Source organism: Centropristis striata, chromosome 10 (genome assembly GCF_030273125.1).
Source record: "Centropristis striata isolate RG_2023a ecotype Rhode Island chromosome 10, C.striata_1.0, whole genome shotgun sequence".
NCBI lineage: Eukaryota > Metazoa > Chordata > Actinopteri > Perciformes > Serranidae > Centropristis > Centropristis striata.
Window position 1 is genome coordinate 32,749,387 of NC_081526.1, and position 24,508 is coordinate 32,773,894.

Sequence of the window (24,508 nt, forward strand, 5' to 3'; positions counted from 1 at the left end):
CTCAAACATTCGTTCCGGTCCCCGTTAGTGTTATCTATACATCATTTTGCTATTAAGGTAAGAACATAATTACATAAATATAATATTAAGACAATATCGTTTTTGTATGTTGCTGCAGACAGTACGGACCGCAACGGCGAAGTCAATTGCCAGCCGGAACTAAAGACTTGAACAGTTTGCAACCTATATCATAAGAAGCTAACGATAGCTAAGCTAATGTTAGGTGAACACCAAGGCTGTTACAGCGTATTGATATCCGTTTTTATTATCATAAACAAGTAAGTAAGTAAGTGAGACTCCGGTTATTATCACCGAGTATTAAATGAGAGATGGATTAGATCAAACTGATAATGGTTGATGTTCTGTTTTTCAGACAGAATGGACCGTGGAAAGCCAGGCAGTAGGTTGTATTTATGTATTTACTGCAAGCATGTATGAATAAAACAAGGTACTAAGTGAAAATATTATTTTTTGTACTAAGCCTGTAAGCCACTATAGATACGGTAGTTGCCTTGGTGCAAAGATGTGTCTATGTTACATGCAGTTTGATGTGCATGGACAGGAACTTCATTGAGGGGTTTTAACCATAAATTCACAAGAATATATATATATATATATATATATATATTTACCTCTGGCAGTTTACCTGTATTGAAGACCATTTCTGTCATTTAAAAAATTAAAATGCCGATATTAAATTGAAATTATGAGATTAAAAAGTCATAATTATGAGATAAAAAGTCCAAATAAAATTATGAAATAAGAAGCCATGATTATGAGATAAAAGTCAAAATTAAATTCTGAGAAAAAAGCTATAATTATCAGATAAAAAGTCGAGATGAAGAGTCAAAGTTAAATTATGAGATAAAAAGTCATAATAATGACATAAAAAGTAAAAAAATAATGAGATAGAAAGTCGAAATTATGAGATAAAAAAATCATAATTATGAGATCAAAAGTCATAATTATGAAAAGTCAAAATGTGTTAAAATGTCAAATTCATGACAAAAAAGTATACTTATGAGATAAAAAGTCGAATTTAAGGTTATTTCCTTTCAACTTTTTATCTCATTATTTTGATTTTTAGTATAACTTTTTTAACTAACCAGTAACCCAGAGAAAAAAAATGTGAAAGTGCTTTGTTGTAGGGGAAATGCTTGATTTATAACACAAGACAAAACAAGCGCATCATGGTGAAAATGATTGCAGCACAGTAATCGTTTTATTTCTGCTGTTCTTTCAGACACAATGGAGACTGTGAAATGTGGGCAGAGTTTCTCAGACAGTGGCTCGTTTACCTCACACCCCTGTTCAGGAACCACTCCATCCAGTACAGTACAGTCGAGGAACTACAAGTGTTCTCAGTGCAGTGAGGTTTTCTCCAAGCCAGGTGTCCTGAAACAGCACTTCAGAATTACCCACAGTGGACATGACCCTGAAGGCCCGTACCCCTGCACTGAGCCAGGCTGCCAGTTCAGCAGCACACACAGACAGGAGTATCAAGCCCACCTGGCATCCACACATGGTCTCACTCTTGTTCCCTGCACCGTCCAGTCCTGCAAAGTGTCTTTCCTCACACAGGAGGAGAGGGAGAGACATTCGAGGGGACACATGCCCTTTGGCTGCTTTCACTGTCAGTTTGCCACTCAAAATGTAAAAGACCTGAAGAACCACCTCTTGGAGCACAACAATCAAGGTAAACAGAGACTGCTATGAGTATTATGTTACACAATTGTAGAAATCTTGTCTGCCTTTCTAATAAACCCATTGTTAGAGCCGAGGCTCTTAAAGCCTCCTGCCCCAGTTCTTTTGTTCTAGACTTGGTTTTTACATAAGACTCAAAACAACTGAATAACAACAGTTTTCTTCTGGGTGTTGGAACCACCCCCACAAGAGGTTGGGCTTTATCGCATTTGGTCAATTTTGGATGGTGACGCAGTAGCCAACCCATACTGGACAGCTCTTGATATTTCATTTTATAACTAGACACCTTTCCTTTCTTAATTACCTTTTTTGAGGCCCATGGTGTCTTGTATGTATGTGTCTTAGTTCCCTTTTTTAAGCCTATTGTGTCTTGTATGTATGTTTTTTTTACTGAAATAGCTGCGCCCTGATCTAGTTCTAAGCGGTTTTCAGGAAAGGTTCAATATGAGGGCACAATTTGCTATAGCCAAATAGAGAAAGTGAGTCTTGCTCAGTATGAGGGCAGGATGTGCCCTCTTGACCTGCAGTTCAACAGAGGAAGTCAGCCTTAAAAGTTTGTTGAACAGCTCTTTTGCAAAGTCACTGAAGTTTTTTAACAAGTAATAGTTTTAACACTTTAGTTACAGCTAAGCTAAGCTAAGCGTCCCTATCCTTCACCATGTATGGTTTTCATTACTGAAGAGTCGATTTAACATTATAGTTTTGGTACATTCGTTCATAGGGAATGCGACAGCAGCCACGACTGTATCCACTCAAGGAAGCCACGAACCTCAGCTGTCCAGCAGGCCAAAAAGGAAAATAACGCCCAACCCAGCCTGTGCATCATCATTACCAGAAGATGGGAATGAGGAACAGCCTCAGAGGCAAAGACACAATACTAAAAGAGTGAGGAAGGCAGTGGAAAGTGACAAACCCTCAGCAATGAATGCCGCCCCTCTGCCATCCAAAGGTATGTACACCATTCTGTTTGAACCATTGATAATAAAACATACAAGTGTGATACAGTGTGCATGGCAAATTTAGCAGGACAGAAATTAAAACCATTCTGCTATTATTTTTTTCCAATCAAGAATGCTTGGCTCCATGCTTGATTTAATACAGCTTTCAGTTATGGATGTGGCTGAGCCAAAAAAATGCCACAATTTATAGGGAAATAAGCACAAACTTCTAACTATATGGTGTAAAGCAGCTAAATTAAAAACTTTTATCAATGTGACGTGTGAAAACAATGTGATGGAGGGTTAGTTGTAGTGGTGAGGGCTGCAGCCATATACCGTGGTATGAAAACTGTCGGTTATCATACTGTGTGCATATGCTTATCTACAAAAAATGAAAAAAATATTTAATGTATTTCGAAAAGCGTGACCTATTGCACATGCTTCCATTTAGATGGATTCAAGTAAGCGTTGGTTGAACCCTCAAAAATCTGTTTTTATTCCTCTAAGGATCATTGTAACTGATAATAATAATTTAAAAAAATGTAATATTGTATATTGTGATGTTTTCTGAGATGGTTATCATGTCATGAAAATTCAATTGTAATCCTATATACTACAGAGAATTATTATGTGAACCTGCAGCTACACCTCGGCTTAATAGAGAATTATAGTGAGTCTTGGGTCACTGTGCTACTTGGTCCACAACTTTGTTGTTTGGTTGTACTATCAATTAATAATAACTGTAACTTTACTACTCTGACATGACATGACATGACATGACATGACATGAGTAAGGCTTATTAAGTCACAGTCCTTCACTCGGAACAAATAGGATTGGGCGATTTACAGCTGAATAAAATTGCACTGAACTATCCTGCTGTATATGTGTTTTGAACTTCATTCACTGATCAAGACTCCCAGTGTGTTTGTGTTCCTGTTTCACTACATACAGATTCCCCTCACTCGCTACATTGGGCAGGGAAGTCGACGTGAAACTCACAGACAGACTGGGAGCCTTGATTTATCAATTAACATGTGGTTAATAAGTTCCAAACACATATGCAGCAGGATATCTGTGATTAAACAGCTGTGTGTGCACTTCACTTAACACCATAAGCTTTGTCGCTGTGTTCAAAATTAATTGAATGTATCTCGTCCATCAGAGTACCTTGCAGAGGGATCAGAGCACACTTATCGCACCCACACCTGCCCCAAGTGTCGGCGCTGCTTCAAGATGCGCTCCCACCTGCAGGAGCACCTGCATTTACACTTCCCCGATCCCAACCTCCAGTGTCCCACCTGCAAGCGTTACTTCACCAGCAAGAGCAAGTTACGCATGCATTGGCTCCGTGAGGTCGGAGAGAAGGTTCATCGTTGCCACTTGTGTGAATATTCTGCTGTGGAGCGAAACGCAATCCGTCGCCACATGGCAAGCGTCCATGCCGATGAGGTAGAAAATGACGTGAGCAGTCCGAGCTATCCCTGTCCCACCTGTGGTCAAAGCTTCCGCCAGAGCAGGTCGCTTAAAGCCCACATGAAGACACACAACATCCTGTCGGACAGCAAGCCGGTGGCATGCTTCCACGAGGGTTGTACCTTCCAGAGTTCTCAACGCAAAGAACTGCTCAGACACACTGCAGAAGTGCACGGAGTCAGGGCTGTGGAGTGTCGTCACCACGCGTGTGGGGCCGTCTTCCAAAGCGAGATGGACATGGAGGCTCATTATCGGACACACCTCGCCTACCACTGCTCACACTGTGACTTCTCTTCCTCCAATAAGAACCTCTTCCTCCAGCACCGGCGGAACGGTCACCCGGGGAGTGACAAGCTCAGCTGCGACTTCTGCTCCTACGTCACATTCAACCCCGTGGAGTACGAGCAGCACGTCGGACATTTGCACGCCAACGAGAAGATTCATCGCTGCTCTCAGTGCAGCTACGTTACCGCACATAAACGAGGCTTGAAGCGACACATGCTCATGCACAGTGGTGAGGAGGGAATCAATTTTTTTATGTTTTTCATGCATGTGATTCTCATCTCACAGTATCTTCAGTTTGGGTGTATTGGTAGCTTTTGTAAGGAGCTACTGCCTTTGTCAAGACCTTCCCTAAATTTCTTCTTATTCTCTGTAACAGGTGAGAAACCCCACAAGTGTAGCCTGTGTGACTTCAGGTGCCGAGATGAGTCCTACCTCTCCAAACATATGCTTACTCACTCCGATAAGAAGAACTTTATGTGTGCTGAATGTGGATATGTCACTAAATGGAAGCACTATTTGAATGTCCACATGAGAAAACATGCTGGAGACCTCAGGTAGATACTTCAGGAGTTTTTACTTGGTTATGTTATTGCACTGTACTCACAGAATTATTAAAAAATGATGATGAGTCTAGTATGTGGTAGTGAGGAAATAGTATGTGGTAATTATTAAGACTGAAAGAAAGGTTGTGTGAAAGAAGTGTTTTATTGATGTGTGCATAAGTTATGTCTCCACTATGATGTGTGGTTTTGCTATACGCAATTGTTTTAACCTTCCTGTCTCCTGTCCCAGGTATCAGTGTGATCAGTGCTCTTACCGATGCCATCGCATGGACCAGCTTAATAGCCACAAAATAAGACACCAGGCCAAGTCACTCATGTGCGAGATCTGTGCTTATGCCTGCAAGCGCAAATATGAGCTCCGTAGTCACATGTTGGTCAAACACTCTGGAGAGGAAAAATCACCATCTGTCTATAAGTGCAAATACTGCACATACACCACCTGCTACAGACAAGCCCTTCAAAACCACGAGAACTGCAAACATACCAAGCTGAAAGAGTTCCGCTGCGCCCTCTGCTACTATTCCTCTTTCAGTAGCATCAGCCTCTTCCTGCACAAGAGGAAAGCTCATGGCTATGTTCCCGGGGACAAAGCATGGCTAGAGAACTATGCTGCAAAGGAGAAGGAAAGGAAGTCGACTGAGTTCTTGCAAGATTTTTACAATCAGGCTTCAGCAGCCAATGAGCAGTCTGAACAATCCAATTTTGAAGGAACTCCAGCTTCTCAAAGAGAACAATCTGAGTGTCCTGCCTCAGCAGGTCACAGTGCCAGCAAAGAATCTGCAGCTGGTTCACAACCTGTGGATCCTGTAGATGTTTTTGATGTTGTTTCTCAGGAGGTTGTTAATGAAGGTATTTCAGACAGTCCTCCATCTGCGAACAGTCATGAGGAGTACTGTACTCTTGTTTTAACAACACTGTCAACCACTGACTATCAGACCTCCTCTTTGCAAAATCAGGAAGAAAAATGTGCAAATCAAACTCCGAGCTTATCTTATACAAATCGCAATGACTCTGACATACCACACGAGAAAGCAGACTTTTCTGCTTCTTCATCAGAGGAGGACAATGCAGCAATGGCAGGTCCCGAATGTGAAGAAACTGACCAAGATGACTATGAGACTCTGAATGATCACACAAGTCAACCAGTCAAACTTGGGGATTGTCAGACACCTGAGGTGGAGAGTGAAGGTGAAACAATCAGTTCCACTTTTCCATCCGAGCAAAGTCAGCCGTTAGAATCTGAGATCCGTCTGAAAGCTATGAAGAAGCACGACAAGGACCAGGCAGAAGCCATGGTTCTGGAGGGACGGGTGCAGATTCTCGTGGTGCCAACTAAAGAGGTTTATCGATGCAACAAGTGCTCTTATGTAACCAGTAAGGAGACAGCTTTGAAGTACCACTGCCAGGCTTCGTGTGATGGAAGGATAAAGGGACACACGTGTCAGGCCTGTGGTGCGCAGTTCAAACAGAGGCGAGGCCTTGAGAGCCATCTTGAAAAGAAATGCCCAGCACTTCCGCGAAAAACAAGGACATTTGTAGGTATTCCAGCAGAAGATAACTCTGCAGGTCATAGAGCACCCGAACAAATGGATAAAGGAACACATTCCAATCAGACAGAGCTTCTATCATCACAAAATTGTATTTCCAAAGATTCAAATGATCAGGAATTCCATCAGCAAGAAGAAGAATCTCATTTAACAAACTGTAAGAGCTCTTTAAATAATGCTTTCAGTGAATCAGGACAGCAGAAAAGCAAAATTCAGGCAGAAAAGCTTTTAAAAGTCAGTCTTGCAAAAACGTTTTTTAGTCACAAAGATAGAAATGTCCCATTGCAGAAGCCGCTTTATGCTCAAAAAGATGGGAAATACAAATGCAAGCTGTGCAACTTTTCATCAGTCAGGCTTGCAACTGTTGAACGGCACCTCTCAACCTGCAGAAAAATCTTAAAGAAAAGTGAGAATCAGATCAGTCCAGAAGTGGAGGATGAGCGTGCTGGTGAGTCGGTCAATGAAAAGGAGGATTTGACGGAAGAGTACAATGACAGAACTGGGAAAGTTCCTGAGAAACATCAAATCTTCTCCTGTCCAAGCTGTGAATTTAAGTGCAATCAGAAAAGAGCGTTAGACAGTCATGAGAAGAGAGGCTGCTTAAAGCCAGATGAAATCCAGTGCACCATGTGTTCATTTGTAGCTAAATCTAAAATGTCTTTGACTCGTCACATCCGATGTGTCCATGATAAAAAAAAGGTTGGCATTGCTGAGGGTTTGCATTGCCAGCACTGTAGTTTTACCTGTAAACAAGAGCGATGCATGGCACAGCATGTGGTGCTCAAACACAAGGGTGCACGACCTTACCACTGTCGATATTGTCCTTTTAGCACCACGAGGCGCTATCGGTTGGATGAGCACGAGTCTCTCCACACAGGAATCGGTCGTCACAGCTGCGATAAGTGCGACAAGACCTTCGGAGCTGTGACCAAGTTGCGTCAGCACAAGATGCGCATCCACGACAAACAGCCGACACACTTCTGCTCGCTCTGCGACTTCACCGGCTACACACTGGATGACGTGAGACGGCACAATGTCAGATGCCACACAGGGGAGTTACAGCACGCTTGCACTCATTGTGATGCTCAGTTCAGCTCAGAAGTTGCACTGAGAAACCACTGTAAACGTGGGCACCAGCTCCAGGTCTGTTTCTCATGTAAGCAGTGTGACTACACGTGTGGCAGCAAGGTCACTCTGAAGACACACCAAGAAAACAAGCACCCTCAGGTGAAGTGCAGCACCTGCCAGGAGAGTTTTAAGACAAAAGAGAGCCTCGAAGTTCATCAAAGAACCCACCTGGCACATCAGTGTCATCTCTGTCCCTTTGCTACCAAAACAAGGCAGCTGTTAGCACAACACCTCCTGAGTGAACACGAGGAGGGTCCGCCAGAGGACAAGCCTCTGAAGTGCAGCTCTTGTCAGTTTGCTTGTCGGCACCAGCTGGTGTTAGAGCAGCACCTGCGTTCACATGGAGGCAAACGTCTGTACAAATGCACAGACTGTGAGTATTCAACCCGGAACAAGCAGAAGATCACATGGCACATTCGCATACACACTGGAGAGAAGCCTTACAGCTGTGAGCAGTGCACCTACACCTGCACTGATCCGTCTAGGTTGAAGGTAAGCTCAAAGTTTTTCACATCATTCTGTCTGTGAGTTAGTGAGATGGTTTGTATGGAGCATCTTGTCCTTCTCACAGTGCGGGAGATGATCTAAACTGCCCTTGTGGAGGAGAAGACTACTTGATTTTCTATAATTTATTGAAACATCCCTACTTTGCTCCCATCATACTCACGACAGCCATTAGAGTTCGCTACATAACAATAAACATTAATATGGGTGGGATTGAGCTGCTTGTGCAGACAAACTTTTTGGCCCATTTTTTGGCGAGGACAGTCTGGTTTTTACACTTAGATTTTTGTATATGTTAAATATGTCTGCAGTAGTGGATAGATATTAGAGTGGTGTTGAGCTTCTCAAGCCATTTGTTTAACTGGCAGTAATAAAATGACCCATTGAAATTATAGAGATGTTGTCTATATATAATCCAATAGTATGATATTTCCAAAAACCCAAGCATCATGAAAATGACGTTGATGTTCTTCTATTTGTCTGTTTTCTATTATAAATTCTACCATAGCTTCACATGCGGGTTCATCAAGAAGAGAAGAAGTATCTCTGTCCAGAGTGTGGCTACAAATGCAAATGGGCGACTCAGCTGAAATACCACATGACCAAACACACAGGTATGACACGATCGAAACAGGCCTTAAAGTTCTCAGGCAGCTGAGGCTTACTTTGCAGCGTTATTTCGACAACTTCTTGACACGATATCCTGACGCACATGGTGCCTATAGATTCCTTACATCTTCTTGTTTCATATGATATCTCCAGTATACGGCCTCCGAAAAAAAACACTACAACTATACAAAACTGAAGGTCATCAGAACACTAAATATCGATACTTGCCAGCCATGAAGAGATATCATATTGCATCGCAAAATATCACGATACTATGCTGTATCGATTTTTTTGCCCCACCTCTATTGACTAGACATGGAGCAGTTTTATGCTTGATTAATGCATGGTTCAATGCAATGTATACATCAACAGTTCTCTCTCTCCATAAAATGCAATCATGTTGTTGTGAGGCAGGATATTTCTGTAAATCCTTATCAATATTCAGCTAAACCTCCTGTGGTTTTGTAACTTAAAGTAACATTTATATGTCCTTTTCAGGGGACAAGCCGTATGCCTGTGATGAGTGTGACTACTGCACCAACAGAGCAGACGCTCTCCGTGCCCACCGGGACACGCAGCACTGCGACCTGCGCCCTTACGTCTGCGAGAAATGCGGCAAAGCCTTCAAGACAAGTTTCATACTGAAGACCCACCAGCGGCAACACAGTGACGATCGGCCGTACACGTGCGGCTTGTGCCAGAAGGCTTTCCGGTGGCCGGCGGGTCTCAGGCATCACTACCTCTCGCACACCAAGCAGCAGCCGTTCTGCTGCCGCCACTGCTCCTACAGAGCCAAACAGAAGTTCCAGGTGGTCAAGCATCTGCAGAGACACCATCCGGAGATGTCAGTGGAGCAGGGGGTGGTGAGGGACTCTGAAGCAGTGAGCCTGACCCTGAAGGAGGCCTTGCAGGGGACACTGGATGAGAGAGAAGTGGAGGAGGAGGAAGAGGAAGGAAGAGCCGATGTGGTGCAGGATGTCGAGGAGGTTGTGCAAAGAGAGGAAGACAAGTGAGACAAAATGCTAGAGATCGGGCAGTGGTGATTATTGCTTAAAGATATAGTGAACTGGGGGCATCCTGGTGGCTCACACTGGTAGAGCGCTTACCATGAAAGCCGTGTGCTTGCTGCAGCGGACCCGGGTTCGAATCCGGCCTGAGGTTCCTTTGCTGCATGTCTTCCCCTCTGTCTCCCCCTTTCTATCTGTCTCTATCCAATAAAGCAATAAAAATGCCAAAAAAATAATCTTAAAAAAAAAAAAAAGATATAGTGAACTACGTGAGGTCCGGACCCAAATGCACTACCGACGGAAGTTGCTGCCAGTGGTGGAAAAAGTATCCAGATCCCTTACTTCAGTAAAAGTACTAATACCACACTGTGAAATTACTCCACGACAAGTAAAAGTCCTGCATTCCGAACTTAGTGAAGTAAAAGTACAAAAGTTTCAGCATCAAAATGTACTTAAAGTATCAAAAGTAAAAGTACTATGCAGAATGGACCCACTTACATTGTTATATACTACATATTCCGAATATATTATTGGATTTTAATTGATGCATTTAAATTTTCTCAAGGTTAGGGTTTATTTTTAACTTCTTAATATACTGTTATGAGGAATAATTTTAAGAAAAAGATCACTTTAAATGTATGATGTTTTTCATATTAAATCTCGACCTGAGAAGTAACTAAAGCTGGCAGCTAAATGTAGTCGAGTAAAAAGTACAATATTTGCCTCAAAACGTAGTGAAGTATGTATAAAGTTATATAAAATGGAAATACTCAAGTAAAGTCCCTCAAAATTATACTTAAATACACTACTTGAGTAAATGTATTTAGTTAGATTCCACCACTGGTTGCTGCTAACAAAGTGAGCAACCTTAATTTGAGGTAATCCCAAAACTAATTGAAGGCTTTTTAAATGTACGCAGTGCCACGGAAACACTTTGCTCAGCCTTTATCCTCAGTGACCGGTCACCGTGGTAACGACTTGTCAATAAGAACTGTCGTCAAGTCCTAAAGCAGACCCTACTTTATCGTCGGCTTTACTCTAAATGGAACCACAATTTACAAAAACTGACGATTGAGACCGTCACTCATCAGTAAAATGTTTACTGAGGTATTAAATCAAGTGAGACGTAGTCATTTTTCTCATAGACTTCTATACAGCCATACTTCTTGTTGCAGCCACCCCCCTCCTGCTTGACATTAGAATGATTGCAGGTTTAAGAGTCCATGGTCAGTTTACATCGTTGCATGAGAGAATGTGGATTGAGAGGAATGTGTGTGTTTTCTTTTTTGAATGTTTATTTCAAATATGTAAATACACTTTTAAAAAATAAATAAATAATAAATTACCAAAAAAGCGGAATGGTCATATTATTATCACACAATTGCAGACAGACAAAGAAATACATACAAAAATGAAAAATGCAAACGAAATAAAACAGGAGCATTGGTTCACTTGGTATTTAATCTGACTCCTCTCTAATGAGTGATTGTTAATTTCCGAATTATTTAACTTCCTTTTTGATGCAAGCCAACTCAATAATTAATTTACTTATACTTATTCTAATATAAAATAATCCCTTATCCTTATAACAAGTTATAAATTAATTGCAAACATACACTCTGCCACCACCCAGCACCTCCAGATATCAATTACATCCCCCAAAAAAACATCTGTGTTTATCCTACATCTCTTATTTGTATCCCTAATATCATCTACAATACAATATTATTCTTATAATATACATATATAATGTAATGTAATAATTACATGTAATGTACAATATGTTAATTAATACAATATACACTTTAAAATATACCATATATTCTTTTTTTTCTTCTTCTTTTTTTTTTACATATTATATAAAAAAGACCATTATTTTTATAATGAAGCCCTGGAAGCCCTGAGAGGCAAGTGAGAAAAAAAATCCTGGTGATTCATTGATGTTTTGACTCCTGTGTATAAGTCTGACTGGAGAAGAAAAGTTTTTCCAGGGTAAACCTTGAAAGTTCCTTAGTATTTAATATTATTTTTAAACTGGAAGAAAACATGAATTACTTATTAACCCCCCTGTTATGTTGCGGGTCAAATTAACCCATTTCAAAGTTTAAAAAAAAAGTTAAAAGTATTTTTCATTTTTAAAAAAAATTAAAATGTCAAATACATTTTTTTAAATGTCATGTAAAACCATTGTAGTTTATATGTAGGTCTTTCCAATGTACATAAAAAAAAGTTTTAACATGCATTTTTAATGAAAAACAAGTGAATTATCCTCATTGAACCGTAATCTGTGAGAAGTAAAGAACACCATTGCACTAAATATTGATTGAAATGGTTAGTTATGGAGTTATTAATTAAATTTAAACAATGTTTAACGGGATTTTTTTTAGCTTCTAAACATGTTTGGATAATTAAACATGCCCCAGGTCAAATTGACCCACGACCATTATTGCTGTTCCTGAGAAACGAACATAACAGGAGGGTTAAGAGATGAGTGGTTGGTTCACTTAGGCTTCTTGTGGCTGAAATGAGTATTACAACAACAAACAAACAAAAAAATTCACCTGGTAAAACCTTTACCCAGCTGTTTCACAAATGAGAAAAGAATGAAAGAAAAGCTCTCAGCATTAATCTGACCAGTTGTTTGCTTTTTTTTAAGTGTGAAATGTTCAACATGATACATTTTCCACCTTCCTCCTTTCTCAGCCTGACAAATATCAGATAAAAGCATTGGTGCATGCTGTTGTTATCCTTCATGAAGGTTCATGGCTGATGAAGATGAAGATACAGGACCTGTGTCCACTTCTGGTCCATGTCCTCTGACCCGACTTCTTCATGTGAGCTCAGAGATGCTGATTTTGACAAAGAGGGAGGCGGGAGGGATAGGGGTTCCATCTTTGGAGAGCAGATGTATGTGACGATATCCTGGAAAGGGAAAGAAATTAATTTGAATTTTTAAAAAAAAGCTTTGGAACAGAGTGGTATTGAATAGGGATGGGAATAATTAACTGATGATCGATTAATGGTTGTTAAGAATTTGGTCGATCACATGGATTTTTTAATCGATCTGTGTACTTTTTAATTTTATCTCTGACTGTGTATCAGTATCACAGAACTAAAACACGCCGAGCGTTCAGTTCTGCTGCAGTACGTCAATAAGCCAATGAGCTGAGAATTAATTGGATAAAGCTACAGTTTGCAAACTGAAACTTATAACAATAACAATTACAAGAGTATTAATTGGAGCAAAACTAGCTTACTATATCAAACCTTGCTAGCATGAATTACTGAGTTTAATTTTTATCAAAAACTTACTTTAAACATAAAAACACACTTAAATATGAAGATTACTGTGAAAACTAACCTCATGTCTCTTCAGGAGCTAAAACATAAAACATTGAACTCCTTGACGTCTTTACAGTTTAATCTCACTTGAGTTAGTTTTACCGTCAACAGTAAGTCTCTTTTCGTCCTTTCAAAATAAAAGTGTCTGTTATCAAAACAGGCTCTTGCATAGTACTGTATATATATCTTTTATTTTGCCCATGTATACATGTTTCTATACATTACTGGAGTAGATAGAATGGATAGATATAGATGCTCGAGTTGGCAGGTTCCAAATGCCCATCCCTAGTATTGACTCCTCCATCCGGTATGAATTAATCTATTTAAAGGCCAATTGAGTAGGATTTGTCAGTTGCAGTTTGTAAACACAGCATTCAAAGTGAGCCCCGACTCAGCAACACTTGTCCACTTTATTGTGAATTTTTTTGTGCTGTCAGCCATTTTCATAGCTTTTTCTTGGATGCAAGCATACTATCTGGCATCGCTACATTTTTTTAGTCTAGCCCTCACATCCTGCTCACTGTGGCTACAGAGAAAAGTAGAAAATATATATAGAGAATTGTGGCAGATGGCAGGGTCTACGTAGATACAGACACCCCCACACATGATATAGGCTTTTTCCACCAGAGCCGTTTCCAGGCCAATTGCGAACGGTTCTTTGGTTTTCCACCGCCAAAGAGCCGGTTCCTGGCCGCGAAAACTGGTTCCACTGCAGCACCAACTCTTTGCTGGTCTCGAACCGCGAAATGCTATGCCACGGGCTGGAGGTGGAGCTATCTGACCAACAAGACCAACTAGATGCTGAGAGAGACCAACTGAAACGTGTATCACTCCATCAATCCATCCATCTATATAGCGACCGGATAGCTTGTAGCAACAAGCCCAGTACCCCATATTCCCGCAGTAACCCCCACAAGACTCCCCGGGGGGACACGGTCATAAGCCTTCTCCAAGTCCACAAAACACATGTGGACTGGATGAGCAAACTCCCATGACCCCTCCAGAAGTCTGGCATGGGTAACGAGCTGATCCATTGTTCCACGGCCAGGACGGAAGCCACATTGTTCCTCCTAAATCTGAGGTTCAACAATCGGTCGGAGCCTCCTTTCCAGCACCCTGGAGTAGACTTTCCCAAGGAGGCTGAGGAGTGTGATTCCACAGTAATTGGAACACACCCTCCGGTCCCCCTTTTTAAAAATGGCAACCACCACCCCAGTCTGCCACTCCACTGGCACTGTCCCAGACCTCCGAGTGACACTGAAGAAGCAAGTCAACCATGACAGCCCAACAGTGTCCAGAGCCTTCAGCATCTCAGGGCCATTCTCATCCAACCCTGGCGTCTTGCCACCAGGCAGCGTTTTGACTACCTCAGCGACTTCTGCCAGGGATACTGATAAGTACTGATGCCTCTTCCACAGAGGACGTGTTGGATTAGGAGACGATCCCCTACGTGCTTCCCTCCCGGGTCTGGCTCTGGCCCTGGGACCACTTTGCCTTAGGAGACCCTACCAGGAGCTATTGCTCCCGACAACACAGCTCCCAGGATCACTGGAGCCCACAAACCCCTCCACCGCAATAAGCTTGCGATTTATGGAGGTGTATCACTCATTTATTTGATTTGTTTAACTGCGGGCTAACACTCGCGGGCTATTGGGCTAACACTAGCCCACTAGCGTTAGCTGAAAACAAAGTCGTACATTAACATCTTTCATTTAGTGTCCGTAGTGATTAAAATGAGCAGCACAGATGTGTTGTAGAGACATGTAGTCTGCCGTTGGTATTATACTTATAGGGCGGAGACATATACAGACATTACCAGTGATGTAATGATGTGGCTCTAGAGGCTCCCGGTCGAAAAACCCTAATATTTATAGGTAGCGCTTATTTTTGTATTTTTCAGGGAAATCCTACTTATCGTATCTCTAATAATCTCTGCAGCGAGCTGTAACTGGTAGACTTGAGTTTTGGCTCGCTGTAGTCTTTGCTCACCTGCTTGGATGCATGTAAATGGAAGAGTGAACTGTCCGATAAAGTCGTTCCTGGAAGCCTTATCGTAGTCCTCCGTCTCAAAGCGAACCAGAGCCAGCTCAGGAGTGTGTATGACAAAATTTAAAGTTTCATTCCACTCTGGGTTAAAACCTGCAGGAAGAGGAGTGAGCATGAGTGACTTTAATTTCAAAATTTCTTGTTCGATTTATCTTTATACTTTTTCACACACGTGATTCTTTCACATCCTGGCCCTCATATCATCAAAAACCATGTATATACCAAACTCACCATTGTTGTTGATGTACCTGGTCTCTTCCTTGGCCTGGTCCTGTGGCACTCCGAAGATCTCCACTCTGACCAGAGGGTCTACGATAGAGCACTCTTTCGGGTTCACCTTCGGTAGCTGCTGCCCACTGATCACCTGATAAACACACAGACATGTTTGCGTATTATAGACACCACTCTATTTTAGTTTACTTGCACCGAAGAATATATTGGTTTTATTTCCTTCTTTCTTTGTCATTAAGTGGTTTTCTACGATTGCCTATAGGGGTCATTTTCGGAGAAAAAACTCTGAGATTATCAAGCGATACATTTGTGGGGCAAAGAAACTGAATGGTGCACATGGAACCAGATTGATTCACATTGACCTCATCAACCACAAATGCCACACGCACATATTAGTAAGGAGTTGCAACATCTTGTAAATTTGTGAGTTTTTTTCTAGTAAATTTGTAAGTTTTATCTCATAAATTTGTGAGTTTTATCTCATAAATTGGTGAGTTTTGTCTCATAATTTTGTTAGTGTTATCTCATATTTTGGTGAGTTTTTTCTCGTAAAGTTGTGAGTTTTATCTCGTAATTTTTTATTTTTTCTTCTCGTAAATTTGTGAATTTTATCTCGCCAATTTGTGAGTTTTTATCTCATAAATTGGTGAGTTTTTCCTCGTAAATTTGTGAGTTTTATCTCATACATTTGTGAGTTTTATCGTGTAATTTTTTCTTTTTTCTTCTCGTAAATTTGTGAGGTTTCATCTCATACATTTTTTAGTTTTATCTCATAAATTGGTGAGTTTTATCTCATAAATCTGTGAGTTTTATCTCATAAATCTGTGAGTTTTATCTAATAAAATTTGTAAGTTTTTATCTCATAAATATGTGAGTTTTTTTCTCGTAAAATTTGTGAGTTTTATCTCATAAATTTGTGAGTTTTATCTTGTAAAGTAGTGAGTTTAATCTCGTTATTTTTTCTTTTTTTCTCGTAAATTTGTGAGTTTTATCTTTTAAATTTGTGAGTTTTATCTCATAAATTTGTGAGTTTTATTTCGTAAATTTGTGAGTTTTATTTCAAAAATTTGTGAATTTTATCTTGTAAATTTGTGAGTTTTATCTCTTAAATTTGAGTTTTATCTTGTAAATTTGAGTTTTTCTCTCATTAATTTGTTAGTTTTTTCTCGTAAATTTGTGAGTTTTATCTTTTAAATTTGTGAGTTTTATCTCATAAATTTGTGAGTTTTATTTCGTAAATTTGTGAGTTTTATTTCAAAAATTTGTGAATTTTATCTTGTAAATTTGTGAGTTTTATCTCTTAAATTTGAGTTTTATCTTGTAAATGTGAGTTTTTCTCTCATTAATTTGTTAGTTTTATCTCGTAAATTGGTGAGTTTTATCTCGTAAATTTGTACTTTTTTTCTCAGAATAAGTACAATGGTAGTTTTCACATCAAATGTTGCCTCACCCTGCCTCACATTTACACACTAACTCTAGCAGTTTCCTACTGCCTGCAACACTTAAACAAACAGGCTGTGATGCAGTTAAGAACCTCTATGGATAAGCGGAGTGGTCTGTAGCCTGGCCGCTCCTCTGGTTTTTCTGGATTGAACTGAATGTTGCCGTCTCTCATGAAGTCAGGCTTGAGGACGTAGCCGCAGCAGCCGTTTTGCCGGAACAGCCCATCGTTCAGATCCATTTCCAGACCAGCTGTCTGGAAGTTCAGAGCCACTTTAGGGAAAGAAGCAGGAAGAAAATAATGCAATTAAGTATGATTTTTTTTTTGGTCTGGCTGTATCACATGACTTTCCGGACTGAGTCTTCTATCTAGCTATCAAAGTTATTTGAGAAGTCTGCCAGTAGACTCTTTCATCCAGAACAGACGGTGTCAGTTTGAGCCTTCGAAACAGGAAACATCTGTCCTGTAAAACCCATCCAGCTGCTGGGTGGTGCCCTCTTTCTGACCCTGACCTCTGACCTCCCTGCAGGAGGAGGTGGGGGTGGCAGTCAGAGCATGCATAAAGAGAATGACTCCTGCAGTGGTGGAATATAACTAAATACATGTACTCAAGTACTGGGTAACGCTTTATATTAAGGTCCTTGTAATTTCCATTAATTAACAAGTAATAAGGCCTTTGTAAGTCCTTACAAGATGCTTATTAACATTACTGTGTGTTTATAAGCCTATGTAAGTGTTAATAATGGCATTATAATACAGCTAATAGCAGGATATAAGAGATGTATAATAAGAACATTAATAAAAGCCTCATGAGTATCTTATAATTCTTCATAATAGCATTACAAACACCCATTATGTCTTTGCCATGCCTTTATTAATCTTTTGTTTGCTTATTGATATTAAAACATACTTTATTGCTCATCTATTATAAGTTAACTATGCACTTGTTAACGGTTAACTATGCTTTTTGCAGCTAAAGGGATCTAAAGCGAGAACAATGCCTTATTACTTGTTAATTAATGGTTATTACAAGGACCTTAATATAAAGCGTTACCCATTACTATACTATAGTCAAATTCTGAGGTACTTATATTTCACTTGTGTATTTCCAATTTAACACTTATTTGTTAACTTTATCTTTGTTCATTCTTATTATTATCACTACAAAATATAAAGCAGTAAACAAATGATGATATATTATTATCGGGTTATAGGGCTGCTACTCTAACTCAAGTACTTTTTTCACCTTGGTATAGTGTCATAAAAGAGGCAGCATATTTATGTACGTCACATTGTTTGTTGTTGTTATTTTAATGTTGAAATTGCTTTGCTGAAGCAAAGTTTGGTTTCACCAGCAGAGGGCGACCTCACCTATCTGGCAGCCCACGTTCCACATGTCCTGTGGGTTGTAGTTGGAGGAGTGTGTCCTTAAGCCCCCGGGGTAGATCCTGCTCAGCTGCCGGCTGTTGTATTGAACAAAATCTGTCGCTGAACATAGATGTGAAGAGAGTGAAGTCACTGTATTACTCTTTTTTTTTTTTTTTTTTTATTAATTCTTCTTTTCGAACCGAAAAAAAATAAACAACATAGACTACAACAGCGTAGGCTAGATGCATATACATATTCATACACATACTCACATAGACACCATTAAACAGATGTACATAAACATATAAACATTTACACACATACAGTGTATAAAGCCCTATACATATACATGCATCTGCCCCGTTTAAGTAATAAGATAGAAATAAGAACCAGTTAACTTAATATTCACTAAGCATTTCCTTATATCATTTTGGTTCGAAAAAAAAGGGAGTAGGCCTATCCCCTGATACTCAACACTTCAAAAATAAGAAATTGTATCTCTATATAGAGCCACTTAATGTCAAATAAATATATATATATATTATTATTATTTATTATTATTATTATTTATTTACTTATTTTCTTATTAGTCAACCATAGTATATCAAACAACTTAGATCTGAGAATTTCTATTACTCCCGCAAAGAAAACAAACGAACAAAAAAACAACAACAAACAAATCAAAATACTGAAGGCAGTGAACTCCAGCATGAACAAAGACCTGTTCCCTCAGTTAGTCAGTTAGTGATGTAAATGTTCAGGTACCTGCATCCTTAGCCAGCTTCTTGGCCTTGGACTCAGAGAGCGAGGACATCTCGAAGCATTTTCTGTGTGTACGAGCGTGCTTAAAGCCGCGGAAGTGGACACTCTTGCAGTAAATCACCAAGTCTGACAGCTCGCTGGCCAGTTTGGACTTGGTTTTCTGCAAAAGGAGAGAGTAAAATGTAAAAAAAATTTTAATACTTTTGAATACTTTATTTTTGGATAGGGACAGTGCACGTTAATGAACATCGATAGACATCTTTGTAAATAAGACGGATTATAGCAAGGCTGCTAGTTTGCATCCGTAGTCCCTAAAAATTTTTTTTTTAAAGTGAGTTTTATCTCATAAATTTGTGAGTTTCCTCTCGTAAATAAGTGAGTTTCATCTTTTAAATTTGTGAGTGTCTATCTCATAAATTTGTGAGTTTTATCTCTTAAATTTGTGAGTTTTATCTCTTAAATTTGTGAGTTTTATCTCAGAAATTTGTGAGTTTTATCTCGTAAATCTGTACTTTTTTTCTCAGAATTAGTACAATGGCCCTAATACGCTGTGGTAGTTTTCACATCAAATGTTGCCTCCCCCTGCCTCACATTTACTCACTAACTCTAGCAGTTAGTTAAAAAAAAAAAAAAATACAAATATAAAAGACAGCAAGTACATAGGTAAGATATAAATAGAGGAGACAACACACACACAACACAACACATACCAGACCCAGACAGGTTGTAACTATGCAATAAAAAGTAATGTTCAAGTCCAGTTAGTGGTCACACTTTTGATGTGATTTGAGCCATTGTTTCAGATTTCCTTTAAAAGAAGAGAAAGTGGGACATTCAATTTGTCAACAATCCAACCATTAATAATTAATATAGGGTGACCAGACCAGTGGTTTGAAGGAAACCCGACTTTAAATTAGAGGCCACTAATTAAATAATAATTACCCTGTCGTGCAGCCAACAATGTTTTATCATATTATTTTACATCTTCAGTCTAGTCCTGAAAAAAAAGACTGCAACAACACAGTGTGAAAAAAAGTCCTAAAAATTACACAATCAACTAATAATTACAAAGTCAGATGTGTTTATTTAGATTTAAAGAAAATAGCAATTAACTAGGTTAAGCTTAAGGTTTAGCGTTATTATTTTCTACTACATCAGAAAAATGTTGCTTAATCGTGATAATGAACACAATAAACCCAACATAAGCAATCATTACATGATTATGTGGATATTCAGCAGTTAATAAATATTTAAATTTATATTTTTTACATACAAATATTGAGCTGTTTACTGAGTCTTTAGTGGTTGTTTCATTATTCCTGGATTAACAGTTATTTTTCAAAGAAAATGTCCAACTATTGGCTTTTTTATTTAAATTTGGGGCAAACCTCTATGTAATTATTGCTTTTATTATTATTATTATTATTATTATTATTACATTATTATTTTTATTATTTACTTGTTTTTTTCATTATTTGTATTATTATATAATTATTATTGTTATTATTATTATTATTATTTTCATTGTGCAGTTCTTTACAGAGCTTCCTTTTTTCCACTTTTTTTCTACACTTTTCAATTTTTTCTTTTTATTGTGGGCAAATAACCAGATATCTATTTTCTAATTTCCAACTTTTTCAGTGCTGTTAGTTCAATTGTTTATTTTAGTAGTGGACAATTTAAATGAGTAATTATTATGTATTTAATTACCGACTTGCCAGTAATTAACAGCATTATTTTAAGGGGAAAAACATTTCAGAGATGTATATTATAATCAAATCTTTAAAAGCATCTAACAAATCTGAGCCAGATAATGACAATTCCCTCTCTCTCCCTCATCGTCTCTAATTAAATCATTATAACCACAAATGCTTCCAGTTAAATATGAAAGGCAGTGTTTGATCTTTTCAAACAGATAAATGTTCACTGAGGGCCCAGAGATTTTTTCCAGCCATGGATGCTGTTTTCTTTCTCCCATATCTGTCTTGTTTTAACTATCTCTGTTTCCTGTTTTTTTGATTCACTATCTTCCTTCTTTTACTCCAGTCTCGCCTCACTGTCTCTAATGTCCCAACCCAGTTTCCTGACTCTCTCTACAATTGAGCTCCTCTCACTTCTGTCTTGATTTACCATCACTTTTTCATATAACTCCCTTTTTTCTGTCTTCTTAACTTCCACCAGTGGCGGTTCTACACAGGGGCCTCTAGGGGCCACTGCCCCTGTGAAGAAGCCCTTGGCCCCTGCTGTGGCCCCTGTGTAAAATCAATAATAAAATGATAAATTTATAACCATGAACGACGGAACAATTCTGACCTATTTTTTGTTCAAACAATATCTCATTGTACACAAAAGGAACCCAGAATGTGTACATTGTATAATAGTTTAATTGTGCAGTAAAAGCTAAATATAAAGATCATTCTCACTGTACTGCACTTTCAAAATAAAAAAAGTGATTGTGCAAAAAAAAGATAAATGTCTTTGTCGTACAAAAATAACTGTTAATGTTGGTAAGTCTCATCGCTTCAATCAATATAGTTCTTCCAAATATGAGACTTTTAGCGAAAATAAAGGTTTTGAATGGTTAAATATAATTTTTGACGATTTTTAATGTGCCCCTCTAATTAAACACTGGCCCCTCCTTGGCCCCCACAGTAAAATTGGTCTACAACCGCCACTGACTTCCACTATCGATAATGAGAATGTGCGTTTCTTATTTGGATAAAAAGAGATCAAGATAAAACAAGGGATCTCAGATCTTACATGAAATTTCATACATTTTCAAGTTCCTGTATCTTCTAGAGGTGTGAATCAGCGTATCGGCGCCACGATACGATTTTATCCCGATACTTGAGTCACGATACAATATCATTGGGATTTTAAGCCTTTTGCAATATGGAGAGTATTGCGATACAATATATTGCAATTTAACTGTTTAACTGCATTTTGTGTCCACAAAATTAAATTCAGTCAAGAATTGTTTTGTCAAATAAGAGAAAATTCTCAGTCTATTCATCTCACTTCAGTCTATCTTCAGTTTATTTCTCCACAATGAGAGTCAAACCCACAGACTGACCAACAAAGTATTCAGTCAAACTGAACTGAACTGATATCAAACATGTATGGACGACAACAACTGCAGCATTTTATCAAACTTTCACAAACAACAAGCTTCACTGCTCTCAATGTTTTGGAATGAAACATTAAAAAAGCCGAACTTTGCAGCGTTATTTCGACAACTTCCCAACACGATATCTGACGTACATGGTGCCTATAGATTCCTTAGATCTTCAAGTTTCATATGATACCTGTATAGTCAGGTGTACCTATGTACCTATATAGTACACCAGTATAATCCTTAAAGTGAGACAACTACAGCCTCCGGAAAAGAAACAGCGAAAATACTGCCGGCCCGCCAGACATTGGAACACTTAATTTTGATATTGGCGGCCATGAATCAATATAATATTGCACGCAAAATATCCAATGCTGCATCCAATCGATTATTATGCACATGGTGCCTATAGATTCTTAGATCTTCTAGTTTCATATGATACCAGGATCTCCAGTATATTCCTAAAAATGAGCCCATTATGGCCTCCAGGAAAAAAAATGGTGAAAATATTAACGGAACGCTAAATACCAATGTTTGGCGGCTATGTATCGATATAATTTTGCCACGCAAAATATCGCGATACTATGCTGTATCGATTTTTCCCACCTCACCTCTAGTTTCTTCCCGTTCTGGTTGGAACACTCAGCAGGCGGTTCCTCTGTTGACGGGCTCTCATCAGCTTCACCGTCGGTCATCTCTTCTTCATCGCTGACATCTGTCAGGGTTTCATCCACACTGTCTCCTGGAGTGCTTATCTTCTTGAATTTCAGCAAAATCTTCCCCTTCAATTCCTGTTAAAAAACACCGACACAGATACAGAGACAGTTTGTCAGTGATTCCCAGCTGGGGGTGCTTGTACACGAGGTGTTCTACAGTTATCGGGGGGTTCATGGAATATTGTGATTTAGCTCAACTAATTTAGTGAAAATATAAATATAACAATTTGATTAGAAAAAAATGTGGTAAAGCTCTATAATAAGGTCCTTAATAACCATTAATTAACAAGTAATAAGGCATTGTTCTCGCTTTAGATCCGGTAGTTGCAAAAAGCATAGTTAACTTATAGTTAACTTATAATAGATGAGCAATAAAGTATATTTTAATATTAATAATCAAACAAAATAAGATTAATAAAGGCATGGCAAAGACATTGTGGGTGGGTCATCGGTGTTTGTAATGACATTATTAACACTTATATAAGCTTATAAACACACAATAATGTTAATAAGCATCTTGTAAGGACTTACAAGGGCCTTATTACTTGTTAATTAATGGTTATTACAAGGACCTTAATATAAAGTGTTACCAAAAATGTATATACACTACCGCTCAAAAGTTTGGGGTCACTTACAAATGTCCTTATTTTTTAAAGAAAATCACAATTTCTTTAAATTTAAATAACAGACATACAGTCTAGACATTGTTAATGTGGTAAGTGACTGGAAACGGCTTATTTAGAAGATTTATGAGATAAAACTCACAAATTTACGAGATTATACTCACAAATTTATGACATAAAACTCACACATTTACAAGATAATGTGGTAAACCATCATATAATTCCAGTTGCACATTGTGTTAATCCACGTTTATAGTGTTGAAAGGCTCATTGATCATTAAAACACCTGAGCATTATGTTAGCACAGCTGAAAACTGGTCTGTGCTGATTTGAGAAGTAACAAAAATCCTTCCTCAGGCTATCTGAGTATCTAGAGGTAAAGTTGGAGATTTGTACAGGTTAAAATTATTATTTTGACCCTTGTCAATGTCTATACTATATATATATATATATATATATATATATATATTTATTTATTTATTTATTTTTTATTATTTTATTTTTTTCATAATTTAATTCTCGTGTTGTTAATAGCGCAAATCATATGCTTTTGTGCAGTGCTGGTATGGTTGCTTCAGAACCAATTTTAATTGCCTGCTCTCCATCTGTAGAGTAGACTGATGCAACAAACCTTTTGGAAGTGTGTGAAAAATAATTAAAGAAACAACTGTAAGCTAAAAGTAATGTGTAAACGCTTTAAAATAATGGCTATACATTATTGGTCCTGTACATGTGCAAACTTGACCAAACTAAACTAAACATTGATGGTTTAATTGATGAAAATATACTCTAACTATACTCTAAAATGTTTTGAAGTGTTAAATAGCTTCCCGTTAATGTTAAATTCAAAGTAAAACATTTGGAACTGGATGGGTGGTGTTGATACTTTAGTGTGTCTTAAAGAAAAGCTTGGGAACCCCTATTGTATATGATAATAGCTTTATGTTCATTTGAAAGTACAAATAATTAATCTTAGTTTAATGTGCTGAATGAATGGTGGAATGAATTGGATCACCCAGCATAAAACAGATTGACAGGAAACTCATTGGTCACAGTTTTTGAGTGTTCAGTTCCCAGACTACTCATGAAGGTGGTCCATCTTCCTGCA

General features: G+C 38.5%; 2 protein-coding genes across 2 annotated transcripts in view; one reads left to right on the forward strand and one right to left on the reverse strand.

Moving 5' to 3' along the window:
• Positions 1 to 38: 38 nt before the first annotated feature.
• On the forward strand, positions 39 to 10,032 carry znf142 (zinc finger protein 142). Its single transcript, XM_059342692.1, has 10 exons — positions 39 to 57; positions 119 to 278; positions 374 to 400; positions 1,244 to 1,696; positions 2,426 to 2,653; positions 3,806 to 4,630; positions 4,778 to 4,955; positions 5,194 to 8,131; positions 8,652 to 8,757; positions 9,251 to 10,032. The coding sequence occupies exons 3-10, from the start codon at positions 379 to 381 to the stop codon at positions 9,763 to 9,765; spliced, it is 5,265 nt and encodes a 1,754-aa protein (XP_059198675.1). The 5' UTR covers positions 39 to 57; positions 119 to 278; positions 374 to 378; the 3' UTR covers positions 9,766 to 10,032.
• Positions 10,033 to 11,944: 1,912 nt separating this feature from the next.
• plcd4b (phospholipase C, delta 4b) overlaps positions 11,945 to 24,508 on the reverse strand; it is a 32,466-nt gene continuing 19,902 nt past the window's right edge. Inside the window, exons 10-16 of the mRNA XM_059342695.1 lie at positions 22,673 to 22,852; positions 18,953 to 19,109; positions 18,191 to 18,307; positions 16,913 to 17,091; positions 15,379 to 15,511; positions 15,091 to 15,240; positions 11,945 to 12,681 (exon numbers count right to left, since the gene is read on the reverse strand). Coding sequence (XP_059198678.1) covers positions 12,590 to 12,681; positions 15,091 to 15,240; positions 15,379 to 15,511; positions 16,913 to 17,091; positions 18,191 to 18,307; positions 18,953 to 19,109; positions 22,673 to 22,852 — 1,008 coding nt within the window. The 3' untranslated portion in view covers positions 11,945 to 12,589. The remainder of the gene's footprint in view (positions 12,682 to 15,090; positions 15,241 to 15,378; positions 15,512 to 16,912; positions 17,092 to 18,190; positions 18,308 to 18,952; positions 19,110 to 22,672; positions 22,853 to 24,508) is intronic.

Excerpts from the sequence above, each read along its gene's own strand:
- znf142 (XM_059342692.1), top strand. The coding sequence starts at position 379 with ATGGACCGTGGAAAGCCAGGCA. Across the intron at positions 401-1,243 it reads GGACCGTGGAAAGCCAGGCA|ACACAATGGAGACTGTGAAA; the intron begins GTAGGTTGTATT and ends CTGTTCTTTCAG. Across the intron at positions 2,654-3,805 it reads CGCCCCTCTGCCATCCAAAG|AGTACCTTGCAGAGGGATCA; the intron begins GTATGTACACCA and ends CTCGTCCATCAG.